The sequence below is a fragment of the Amblyomma mixtum genome, chromosome 3 (genome assembly GCF_055824585.1).
Source record: "Amblyomma mixtum isolate Tamu chromosome 3, ASM5582458v1, whole genome shotgun sequence".
NCBI classification, from domain to species: domain Eukaryota; kingdom Metazoa; phylum Arthropoda; class Arachnida; order Ixodida; family Ixodidae; genus Amblyomma; species Amblyomma mixtum.
The window spans coordinates 377,259,536-377,272,540 of record NC_143014.1 but is presented as its reverse complement, the minus strand read 5'-3'; the positions used below and the strand labels follow the sequence as shown (position 1 = coordinate 377,272,540).

The 13,005-nt window shown below is 46.4% G+C and overlaps 1 protein-coding gene across 1 annotated transcript; it reads right to left on the bottom strand.

Moving 5' to 3' along the window:
• Nucleotides 1–3,182: 3,182 nt before the first annotated feature.
• On the bottom strand, nt 3,183–10,273 carry LOC149356865 (enhancer of rudimentary homolog). Its single transcript, XM_089577842.1, has 3 exons — nt 10,145–10,273; nt 6,647–6,852; nt 3,183–3,538 (listed from the first exon to the last, which is right to left on the bottom strand). Exons 1-3 carry the CDS (start codon nt 10,145–10,147, stop codon nt 3,439–3,441), a joined length of 309 nt encoding a protein of 102 aa, XP_089433968.1. The 5' UTR covers nt 10,148–10,273; the 3' UTR covers nt 3,183–3,438.
• Between the last annotated feature and the right edge of the window lie 2,732 nt (nt 10,274–13,005).

Here is a 13,005-nt window from a genome sequence, read left to right as displayed (position 1 = left end):
ACTGACATCGCACAGTACACGGCCTCTAGAATTTCGCCTCCATCGAAATTTGAGTTTGCAAAATATAGCATTAAAAAGAATCCGGCATACTTTTATCAGTGTTATTTGGTTTAAACCGAAAAGTTCAGCCCCTACTCATAAACCATGCCATGCCTTGCTTTGGCACAAAAATCCCATCAACCTGTTACTTGACTGACTGTACACACCAAGGAAAAAAATCTCACGAAGGAGTGAACGTTGAGCCTAGTCGTAAAAAGTAAAAAGGAAAGTAGTTGCGGCAAACTTTACTGATAGCATTTTTTAAGCGATCATGCAGGGTCAGGACTCCCATTTGGGAGCAACTTTCTCTACTCAACCTACAAAAAGGGCGTGAGCCTTCTTGTCATGTTTGACGATTTAGATCGTTTCATGCTTCTCGTGAGGGAGCTGGTAGGAAAGAGTGGGTCCCTCTTGTGATCACACCACGTGATAGCGTGCAGTGATATTATTGTTGCAGCCACGGAGTACACACACTACGCGGGGAAACTGTCCGCAGACGCCCGTGCCCTGGGCCATGCAGACGCGCACTGAAGCATGCAGACACCAAGATATTCAGGTCTGGCTTGGAGTTAAATAACCGGAGGAGGAAACGACTTCACGAGCACACGGCTTACGAAGGCTGACCGTGCGATGTCGCACTTTTTTTCCCTCCTTGGCTGTACACACTATTTTCTCATGGACATCGCCATGTTAGGAAAGTAACGCCATATAGTTTCCGGTCAAGGCATGAGGGCCATGTTGGCTTTTGTGGCTGGCTGCAGCTGCGTTTAACAGGGCAGAAGCAGTTGCGCAATTGTGTACTTTTGAGCGCTTCTTTCCTAGTTGGTGGCTTTTATCGGGATAGCGTTAAGGGCTCCATTGCCACAGAAATCTGATGTCAACGTTGTGAGTGAAAAGTCGAGCATAACTTAGCAGGTGGTGTCCAGACAGTAACCGAGGAGGCAAGTGGGCCACCTAGGTCACGTGACCTTGCGGCACCATCCCAACCTGCCCATTGGATAGTGAGCTAACAGCCCACCGTGGCAGTTGAATTCATGACAGGTTGCTCTTCCAGAGCAACCTGGGCCGCAAAAGGCCCACCGCTGAGAGCACCTGTCATCGCAGGGCAGTGGCACATCGCATAACCTGTGCACCACTGAGCCAGGAGGGATATGATGACTACCAGGGACTTATGAATGTAAAGTAGAGAATGATGAATTCTGCATATATGGCAATTAACCCATTACGCTATCACGGAGCTTAAGTGTTCCCTCCAATTTTTTATAAGAACATTGATCTGACATGGCTCTCGAAACTTTGCCAGCCCTTATTTCGCATTGTTACTGCCAGACCGGAGCACCCATGCGCACGCCAAATGTGCGTCAGACAAGCACTCCGTAAATAAACGGTGTGGCTAGAAAGCAAAACGTTTGCAATGTTGAAAGAGCATGCTCTATCAATGTTTATATTTTGAGAACCTTCAATCCTGTGGACACTGGATATACCAAATTGAAATGAATGCCAAAAATGCTACCCGCAGACTTCAAAGCACTTGAGCACAATTTTTCATCACAACATCACCTGCATTCAGCTGGTACTTAACAAGATTTGCATTTTTGCTTTCCATGCTTCTTGAGCTGTTACATGTGAATCGGGCACTAGCACGCGGCCATGTGGCACTGGCTGAATAAAGCGACCGCACCAGCAAAGCAGTGCAATTTAACGTAAATAATATCTTTAAAAGTAGGTGGGCATGTTCCTGAAGATTAATCTGAAGCCTAAGTACATTATCAAAAAATTGTGCTTTAGCCTCCTGTTGCCATCAGATATATCCACGACATTGTCTGAAAACCAGCCCATATATTAGGCCCCCTCGTTGGTGTAAGAGTTTATGAAGCTCTTCAGCAAAACTTGGGCTAGTTGGTAAGCCATGAAGTCAGAGTAATCAGCGCCTCTGTCCGTGTCATCTCTCTTGTCCGTTGTCCTTTTTTGTGCTGGTTCCTCTGAATTCATGGATGAAGCTCTTGCTACTTCACTGTTTTTTTTTTCAAGAAGCAACACCAGATGCATAAAGACATAGCTAAAATTTAACCCCCCCCCAACTCCACTACAAATTTCCTGGTGCCATCCCTGTTACTGACAGGTGCCTGTACACATTATCATTCTGGCATGCAGCAAGAACACACCCAGTGCGTAATGTAGCAATGCTTAGAGGGACAGTCAGGAGAGCTCTATTAATATTTTGTTATAGCAAAATTCAATAGCTCAGCATTTCATGGCTTTGTTGCCACTTGGCCGGCAATGAAAGATGCATTTATTTCTAAGAAATTTGGATTCGAAGTTGAGAAAGTTCTTTCCGCAGCTCTCATTCAAACTTAGGACTCTCTTATGACGACACAGGACTAAGTGACGTGAAACATGACGTCCACGAGACGTAACGCAGACTCCGTGATTTCTGGCTGCCAGCAGTGCGGCCTAGCAGCAGCCAAAATGAAAGCTACCGCCGGCCCCACGTTGAAGGCATCTATCGGCTATTGCGGCCCTCGGTACCGTCGGTTCGTTTACGTTTGCATCGCCGTTACGATGGATCCCGTTATCGAAGTCGACAACGAAGTTCTCGCAAATATACACCTTTAGCATACCGTGTAGCTTGTTACCGTTAGCAGAATACCGGGAGCCCGCCTACCGCCGGTATGCAGGCGCTGATTGGTCCCGTTGCTGCAGGCGCGCGCGTAGCTGCCGGGTAAGTGGCGCCATCTATCGACGTCAAGGAGATTTGCGTATGCATCGGCTGCACCTCAGTGATTCGTGGCTTCTCATGTCACAATGTTGCTAGAACCAAAACACTGTCTTGTCCTGTGACGTCATCACGCTTGTACTTGCGAGTTTGGCCTGTGGCGACGATACCTGTATTTTGGTTCTTGCTCTTTTCTACGTTACAAGAGCTTTGTTGTCAGTATGAGTGGTGTTTTTGTAATCAGGAGCTGGTATTCTGTCGATACAAGACAACTTCAATTTCTCCTCAATGTCCCTTTAACACCAGCAAAATAGTGGTTCCTGGTTATTGATACCAAACTCTAATATAAGCTTCACAGCTCGCAGAACTAGGCCACATGATGTCACATTTCTATGTGCAATAAAGTAACAAGGGTCTACAATCTATGTACTCACATACCACACCTTTTTACATTTATTGTACATCATGAGAGGTGCACAAGAAAATGTCCATTGATGGAAAGGCTCACGGCACAGCTATGAAAAGAAACAGAGAAAGGCTGGGTGGGGGCAGGCGGGGGGAACATGGTGGTGGTGGTGATGAATAGAAACTGTGGGCCACAGGGAGGGTAATTCTGAACATTGCTGGAGCAGTGGCAGCTTGCTCACTGTTTGTGAGAAATGGTGGGCTAAGTGTTCCTCAGTTCACGACAGGCTTTTGGATGCCCGACGCCGCAGAAGAATGTAGACCTCCTTGATCCATGACTTGCTGCATGGCGCATAAGAGTTTGTCGACTTCTGGTACCTAGAGAAACACGGGAACAGAAGTAGGTGACTGGGCTGCAGTTACGCAAGATTGCAGACAATTTGTATTTTTCACTGAGCCCTCAATGCACGACTGACAACCAGCAGCAACTTAGGAAAAAAATATTTCTACCCAATGAATGAGCTTTTTCGAAGATGGGAGTCTCAGCAGATGCTGAGTGCAGATTTGTAAACATTGCTGAAGGTGAAATTCCATCGAAACTCGCAGGTGGTAACTATATAAGACATGTTTCCAGCTTTGCTTTGATGCAGAACATCCCACACACTTCCAGTGCGGTGCAGCTATTGCAACCAGTCAAGATACCCATTCGGAAATGCAGCAACATCCTTCAAAACAAAAGCCCCTTGTCACAACTTCAGCAGTTTTCGCTGTTTTCATTCACCAATACCACTGCAAGCTTTTGCTTCCTTTACTCAAGCAATCTGAAAATAACATATTAAGTGACCTCTTTTAAGATTGCATCTCTTAATGCTTCCAGCAGTTGTGTGATTGGCCTAGTCAATTTGGAGCAACCAAAAGAGCCTTCAGGCGAACAATAGTGAACGTTTGGTGCAGCGCGCTCATATGCAAACATTGAAACAACTCATTTTTTGGCAAGATATATGTGATTTGTGAAAAAGCAAAAGTGCAGAGAAATAAGCAGCTGTTACAATACACATGAAAGGAGCCAACAGTCACCGTAATAAAGGAAAGCATGTTTTTTTACTGTATTGTTGACCACTGGCATATCATATTAGAGGTTTTAGTTATTAAAATAAAAGATGATTTACAGAAAACAGGGGAAACGACAACCATATGCTGCTGGAAATATCTGAACCCTTGATCTCCGCATGCCCCGTAATGTGCTCGACCAACAAACAATATGGGTGGCTGTCCCCTTCCCCCGGCTCCAAACATTGTACCTATTTACCAAATTTCATTAAATATTATGCTTTTTTTTGAAGCCATGGAAGGTATGTCAGTGCAGGTGGTCTGTGTGGGTAGATTGTGTAGCAAGGCGAATATTTTACTCGACAGTGTAAGGCTTGTACAATTTTGTACACAGCGAGCTCAGCTATTTTCAGTGCGCTGCACCCAAGTGTGATATCACTGTTTTAGTCAAATTTAACATCTTTATTATCACAAATAAGTAAGCGAACACAGTAAACAATATTTCACTAAAGAGTGAACTGACTAGCATGCCATCCACGATTTTCATGCAGAAAAATTTTTGCCATCAGTAATGACATCGACTGCTTAATGTCGAGCGCAATGAGCACCTTCAAAATAGTCATTTCACGATCCCATGAGCGCTTACTGGAAAAATCCATGTAACCGATCTGACACTGTGCGGAATTTCGCATACCCTTGTAAAACCTTAATCACTGCACTTTCTTGCTAGAAAACTAACAAACTGCCTTTCTTGAGGCCTGAATACGCTGTTTAGGTGGAAAAATTGTTTTCAAACATAACAAAAAATATCGCCTGAAAGGGATATGTCCACACCTCTGTACACGCCAGCTGCACAAAAGTAATCCTGGTCAGTGAACCCAATTAGGGAGAGAATGCCACTGAAACTGAGAAGCGCGGACAGGCCACCAGTTGAAGCTCTCAACCAACCCATATATACACACCATCTTCGAGCACAAAACTTGTGAAGCGACACGCAAGAGAATAAGCAACCGCCCTTTCGCCTCATCTACTATGTTAACAGCTCCCAGTGGTATTTAAATCAATGTTTTGTTTTGACAGCTCTGTGCACTCAGTGCTTCAATGGGTGTTCTACTAAATGAACCATCACTTAGCAGCACAAGCTGTCTGCATGTCTCGAATGTCTACAGATAGTAAACCTTGCGCTCAGAGCGACATGAGAAATTGAATGACATCACTTTCAAACCATTCCGACCACTGGTTTGTAGAATAATGGGAGCACAAAAAGGTGCCAATGAGTTCATAAAAATGTTTTAAATGTGGTACGTATTTATATCTCAGTCTTATTAGAATTGAAAGTTGCTTCAAGAAATATTAGAGAAAGCAGCTGACTGACAGAAAGGCTCAAACGCTCAACAGTTTTTATTTTTTCTACCACCAAGGGCAGCGCTGGACTGGTTACCCCACTTGTAAAAGCCCATACAACACCAAGCACATATTAGCAAAAAAAAAAATGCTTTTTGATAGTTTGATAGTTTGGCCCTATTCAGCACGCAAAATATGATACATAGATGCACAGTTGTCCAAATGGGATAACGTTTATCCCACCATCCTATGAAGGGTTACAGGGACCCGGACGTGACTTTGATGGCCATATTCTAAAGCAGCATATCTGCAGATGGTTTGGTTCCGTGGGGTTTTAACGTCACAAAAGAGACTCAGGCTATGAGTGAAGTCACCGGACAATTTTCACGGACACGGACAAGTCACGGACAATTTTGGAGGGCACCGGACAATTTCGACTACCTGGGGTTCTTTAACGTGCACTGACATCGCACAGTACACGGGCCTCTTGCACTTCACCTCCATCGAAATGAGACAGCTGCGCTAGGCCTGCAGCCATTAAATCCTATTTCATCAGTCATCATGACATCCTGTTCCTTGGCTTGCCACCCTGCATCAATATATTTCATGGCTTCTTTAAGTAATTACCTTCAAGGACATTATCTGATTCAGGGAACTCTATAACCAGCTCAGTATGAAATCCCCAGCACATGTTAAACAAAAAATGTCACTTACAAATGGTACCCCTAACGAGTTATACATCATGCGTGGCTTCCCAATATACATTTGAAATACTGTCTTTTTCTCGCACCCTTGTAAAGCTAAGCTTTCAGATCTCTTCAAATTCACATTAATGATGGCACTTAACTAGTCATGCCACGCTGAAGTCAGTCACTTCAATCCACCAAAGTTTTTGTGACGATATCACATATCTGTTACTTGCTTCTGAGGCAGAGACATCTCCTCGGAGGCCTGAACATTCAGGTCAAGGTTAACAGCAGAACCTCATGCCACAGACATAATTGTGCGCTCTGGCTAGAAAGCTGCTCCCCCGCATTGCGACAACACAAATTTCTGACAGCTCTGCAGCTTTCTCCGTATGTGTGTACTCACACTAGGCAGCTCAGGCCCACCAGCTGGCCCACGAAGTCGAACAGTTGGCTGATGTCATGGGTGATGGAGGGCGTGTTTGGATTCTGTCGCTTCAGATGCTCCTCGTAGATGTGGCACACGCCCTCCATGCACTGATTCACAGACTCAAAGTCCGAGTAGGTGCGGGTCTCCGGCTTCCCAGGCTGGACTAGCAGGATTGTGTGGGACTGGACAATGAGGGCACGACAACGAAACATTTCAATGTAAGGAAGGCTCAAGTTCTGAGCCACAGTAGCAATTTGGCGCTCGGCCAAAAACCATCAAAAACCTTTCCGAGCGGGTAAACAAAGGCAAACGTTTTGATTCCTTGCTCACTGCCATACAAGATGCCAGTGTCACTCCATCTCCACTCCACCATCACTTCACTGTCCATTGCCATCGAAAGCAAATACTCCAAAGCAAGAAAGAAGTTCACACATCAATGAGGCCACGCACGTTGATTTATCAGCAACACAGTGTGGCCCACAGCATAAAAAAGCCCCTCCCGATGACATCCAATTATGACACCTAGTCTGTGCTTGCAATAGCAAAATAGGCAAGTGTATGGTCCATCATGTAATTCCGCAGCAATGAAGACATCGACCATCCACCTTTTCATCTTACAGGCACCACCTAAAAGAGTACATAACAGAAAACAGCTTATCCCTCGTGTGCTGGAGATGACAGCAATTGTTTTGTTCGAAGGCTGCAGTCTTGCCTTTCTTGATTTTGTATGCGGTTTTTGCTACTGCACGGCAAGGTTTATGCAACACGAAATGACCACTGGAACACCATCATCCTCAAGTAGTCTGCTCCCCTGAGCCTCTGAAGAGAAAATGTGCAATACGGTATGGGTGAGGTCTGGCCAGTGGAAGGAAGCAGTATTCATGAAATTTATGTCGGCACGGGACGTGCCGCTGCTAAGACTGCTGAGGTATGACGGTGTAAGGAACAGGCGTCACACTCAGGACGACCGCAGTCCGCGTTGAAAAAAAAAAATGCATACGTGGCATTAGCAGCGCTCGACAGGAAGCCATCGCATAGAAGTCAGTGTTTTTCAGCTTTAAAACGCCAAGTGAGCAAGCAAAAAACGGGCGCTTCGAAAATCTCGGCTTCCGCGTTCGACCTAGAAAAGGCCTGTTTTTTGAGAAATCCGGCAAGGCGGTTGAAAAATGTTTCACTCGACTCTCTGTAAAACCCTCTGCTGTGAAGAAGAGGGCGCTGAAATTGCTTGGTGACCTCAACCTTGGGCGTTTAGCCTCGGCCGTCAATGGGGCGCGAGAGAGTAAGCTCAGCGTTTTCTTTACTGCAAAAACGCATAAGCCGGAAGACCCCTTCCGGGCTATCGTTTCAGAACGCGATACTTGGCAGCATGAAGTGTCAGGCTTTCTGCAGAGGCACCTGAAGTCGTTGGACATTGCGGATCCTTTCCTGATCCCCAGTTCTGGAACGGTAGTTAAGTTTTTGAGGCGTAATAATCCGCGTGGTGGTTCAGCGTTCAGTATTGATGTTGAGGACTTATTTTACTCGCTTCCGCATGTGCAACTTTTAAAATGTGTCAAGGATTGTATAACGCAACAGAACGATGAAGTTGCCTTTATTTCCAGGTGCGGGATTTCGGTCGATAGTTTCCTTGAGCTTCTGGCTGTTTATTTGAACTCGACTTTTATTGGCTGGAAGAATGACGTGTACATTCAAAAATCTGGTATCTGTATCGGGTCAAGAGTTGCTCCGATTCTGAGCGATATTTTTCTGTGCGCGGTTGATAGGTGCCTGGAGCGTGATTTGGAAGGAATGGTGACAAAAGCTTTCCGTTATGTTGACGATTTTATAGTTTTTGTGGACTGTCATGACACCACCCGGCCAATGGTCGATGTTTTGAAGGTGTTCAAAGAAAGAGGACGTGGCCTGAATTTTACGTGTGAAGCTCCCGAAAATGGACGCATTCAGTTTTTGGACCTTTCCTTGTTTTTCGAGGGCAACCATGTGTGCTGGTCGTTTTCACCAAGGTCAAAGAAACCCTTGTTGAATTTTTCTTCCGGCCATTCGAAGTTGATTAAGAATGGCATTGCGTTGAATGCATTAAATTCGGCTTTCACAAAGTCCTGTTTCCATCGAATGGACAAAGCTTTCGCTGATCAGGTGGCTAGACTAAAAAACGCGGGGTTCCCGGCCTCTGTGCTGGCTTCGGTGTCGCACCGGATCCTTACGGTACAGAAACAAACTGCAAAGGGAACTAGCTCGCATGAAGAGAGCGCACAGAGAAGTAAAAAGCTCGCCTGCATCGCTTACATACATGGTGTGTCTCACAGCCTTAAAAAGGTGGCTCGCCGTTATGAGGTGGACTTGGTATTTTCAGCCAAGAATAAGGTAGGGCGGATATGTGCCGCCATTGAGAGGTGTGACGCACCGCGGGAGAGAAGGAACGCTTGTGGGGTGAAGCACTCCAACCCGTTTGTGGACTGTGCTTGCGGTGTGGTGTATTCCATTCCCCTAACATGCGGTCGACACTACACGGGGCAGACGGGACGCTGTCTAAATGTGCGCCTCCAGGAGCACGCCAGGTCACTCGACGGGGGTTCGGGGACGCACCTGACTAAGCATGTAAAAAGCCACAAGTGTGCCCCGTTGTTCAAGGAAACGCGCGTTCTCTGGAAGCATAAAGATAAGACTTCCCGGGAGATTATGGAGGCCTTCCGCATAAGGAAGTCGGCAGATGTATGCGTGAGTTTGCCATCCTTGCTGCTGCTTGACGCCGAGGTGGATTATCTTCAAAGAACACTAAACCATGATAACAGGTAGATTCGTCGTGATTTAACGTGTGTTCTTGCCTGTAACCTTTGTAACCGTGTTATGACTGTGCATGTAACCATAGGTTTTGTCTATATATTTTTTGTGCTTTTAATAAATTTTGTCAGTTGTTAGTGAGCATTTGTGTTGTTGTCACTCTGTCTCTGTCCCTGTCCCTGTGGTGCCACACCAGTATGAATTCGTACCAACTCGCCCAATTTTCAACTCTTTTGAACTAGAAAAGGAGCAAGCCTGTGCCCACTCGGAGCTGTTGAAATAACGTGCAAAGTTGCCTTGATTCAGACGCGTGCGCGAAATGAAGGATGCAAAAAGTTTCGGTTCCTGCTGTCGCGAAATGCGCTGTACAGCTAACGGCACACAAAAACAACCCACAGCGCAGACGCCGGTCTTCGCGAAACGCTAGCTCGACGCGGCATTAACAACAAACATAGCGATTATACTCGACAGGAATGAAATATAGACATTCAAGCAACACGTCAGTCACGAGTGAGGTTAGGAGGATATTAATTACAATGCATTATTTGCCGTTCTTTTGTTTGCCCACCGACAGCTTAAGCCTAACGTTTCAAGTCGAAAGCTCGCAGCGTAGTGACGACGCAGTTCCCTCCAGCCGAGACAAACGATACATGGCACTGTGCTATAGCAACGGGTCTTGTCCTTCCAACTTACCATGGCTGCCACTCTGCTTCTACGGTTTCCAATAGAAAACTAATTTAAAAGTTGCAGCAACGACGAGGAAAATTACGGCCGCAGACCCCGCGCAAACGACCAACAGCAAAAGCATGCAGTGTACTCTCGAACGCAGGAAAGCGCTAACGCAGCTGGTTTCGTCCCGTGTTGCTAGCACAACACCGTTTTGTGCTGGTTCTCGCTAAGAGGATTCTAGCCTAGCAGACGACACAGTTTAACACAGGACTGAGTGGATTCTTTAGTTCTCGTCTCAAAAAACAAACGAAGAGGATGTGCAGATTGTGTTGCTGCTGCAATTCTTATGATTGGTGCCACACGGCAACTGGCGAGGAGTGCGAGCAGCGCTTCATACGCGCCTTTTGCGTTGGACTCTTAAATAGCTGTTCGAAAGAAAAAAGCATGTCGGTGCGATACGGCTGTTTTGTTCGCGTTTCTCAAGGCGCCTGTCAACGTCAACGAGCAAAATCTCGCCTCGGTTACAAGCGCAAATATTTTAGGTTGTCAACTACTTGTAAAGGTAGTGGAAATATGCAAGCTATGCGATCCACTGCCTAGGCCACCATGTGCATAGTGGCCGCCTGGACGCAACGTATGTTGCCGATAGCACCCGGCAGACGGTCAATCACGGTCCCCATTGACCTGTAATTTGCGTCGGCAAAAGACCAAGATGCTAGATTCTACAGGCCGCCTCTTCTGATCAAAGTAGGAAAAGCCGGTCCTGTCACTAGCGCGATGGCGGACATCGCTATTTTAGTCGCGCTGGCTGGCGCTATGTTCGTCGGCAGCTACATGAGTGGCCTGGTTCCGTTATCCGTTCCCTTAACTGAGGTAAGTTTTGATTGATCTAATTGAACCGTATGAAGCGGCACTTTTGCTGTGTTCTATCTTGTTCGTCCTAAATGAATACCAGTAGCCAAACGGGTCGAACGAACTGTAACCACGCGACTGACGCGGCAGTAGCGGTTTATCTCCCGTTGAGCACACATCTGTTTTGGTCGTTTCTGTTTCTCTTTCTTTGATTCAGGCTCGCCTCCACTTGGTCTCCGTGTTCGGGGCAGGTGTACTAGTAGGCATGGCACTTAGTGTCACTATTCCCGAAGGAATCAGCACGTTGTACCTTACCCAGATCAGTAAGTACGACCTTGACTGCGTGGTGACTTGTCGCGACAGCTCTCGTCAGCAGCTTGCTTTCCGGTGTAAATCGTATTCTGTCGTCTGCTGCAGGTTGCGCACTTGGCGGTAAAAAAAGAAAAAGCCGTATAGGTATGTGAATGCTACAGTGAATGCGAGAATACGCTTGTTCGTGCCTCAAAACTTTCTGGCGTTGATTCTGGTAGCGCAAAACAGGCAGTATAGAGCGCTATCCATATCTCTCGCTGCTTGCGGCGCGAGACGGATATTTATGCTTTTTTACTAATAACACTGAATAGACAAATTTTTACCCCACTCAATGAGCATTCTTGACCTGCTCTGGGGGGTGCTAGACTCGAAGTGTCTTTGAATTTTCCAGTTTCATCATTAATGCGGAGGCAAAACGGCGTCCAGGCATTCCAAGACTTGGTTTTGACATACGCGCAACTACCTACAAAACAAGTCGCCTTTCTTAGTGCCAGTGACTATATCCAGCTCCTTTTTATTTTGTTTCTCATTCATTCAGTAATGATGACCCAACATGTCATACTGCTCATGCACTGGTCTGGAATATTTTTATTACCTGAAGTTGTGTGCTACGGCCTAATACTCAAAGTGGTGTGTCTAAATGAAATTCAGAAAAAAATATTATCCATTCAATTAAGCGATGAAGGCGAAATTCTAGAGGCCCGTGTACTTTGCGATGTCAGTGCACGCTAAAGAACCCCAGGTGGTCGAAATTTCCGGAGCCCTTCACTACGGCGTCTCTCATAGCCTGAGTTGCTTTGGGACGTTAAACCCCAATAAACCAATAAACCAACCAAACCAACCATTCAATTAAGTTTCGACTCCCAAGCAGCCCAGCCCTTTACAACTGTAGGTTTGCGAAAGTTAGTAGCCGGAGATGACGTGTGCAAAAAATTTAGGGGGGCACTTTGTGGACCTAAAGTGCGGTGAGGCAAAAGCCTTTGGCACGGAGTTGCTGCTTGTGTCACTGATGTGTGGTTAGGATGTTTATTAAGTGCACAATTGTTTGTGAATCTTAAATTCTGGAGACACTGGAGGGCGTTTGGGAGGCACCCGTCTGATTCGGCGCCTTTCTGCAAACTCTCCAGCGTCCTAGAGAAGGAGAACTACATACGCGTTGGCAGGAAGTAGCGCAGCCACTAGCACGCTTGGCTGCGGTACGGAAGTATGGTGGTTCGGGTCCCATCGTGCACAAAAATATATTTTTTTTCTGGTCTGACTAGAAAAGCGTGACACCTCTGTCGACAACCTTCTATCTGTTGGTTTAACGTCCAAAAGCGGCTGAGCCATGAGGGACGCCGTGGTGAAGGGCTAAGGAAATTTCGACCACTTGGGGTTCTCTAACAGCACAGCACACATCGCACAGCACACGGGCCTCTTGAATTTCGCTTCCGTCGAATTACGGCCGCTACGGCTGGAATTGAACCCGCGTCTATCGGGTCAGCAGCCGAGCGCCATAACCACAGAGCCACGTAGGCGGCCGGAGTCTGACTTCGTAAGTTCGAACACCGTTCTGGACTACAATAGCAGCTCCACCAGAGAGCTTACTCGCCAGCTCATGGTCACGGCGAAAGACTATACTTTAAAAAATATTGATATGCACATATTAGTCGAGCCCCGTGTACTGCGCGCTGTCAGTGAACGTTAAAGAACCCCAGGTGCTCGAAATTTCCGGAGCCCCT

Excerpts from the sequence above, each read along its gene's own strand:
- LOC149356865 (XM_089577842.1), bottom strand. Across the intron at positions 3,539-6,646 it reads GTGGGCCTGAGCTGCCTAGT|GTACCAGAAGTCGACAAACT; the intron begins GTGAGTACACAC and ends GTGTTTCTCTAG.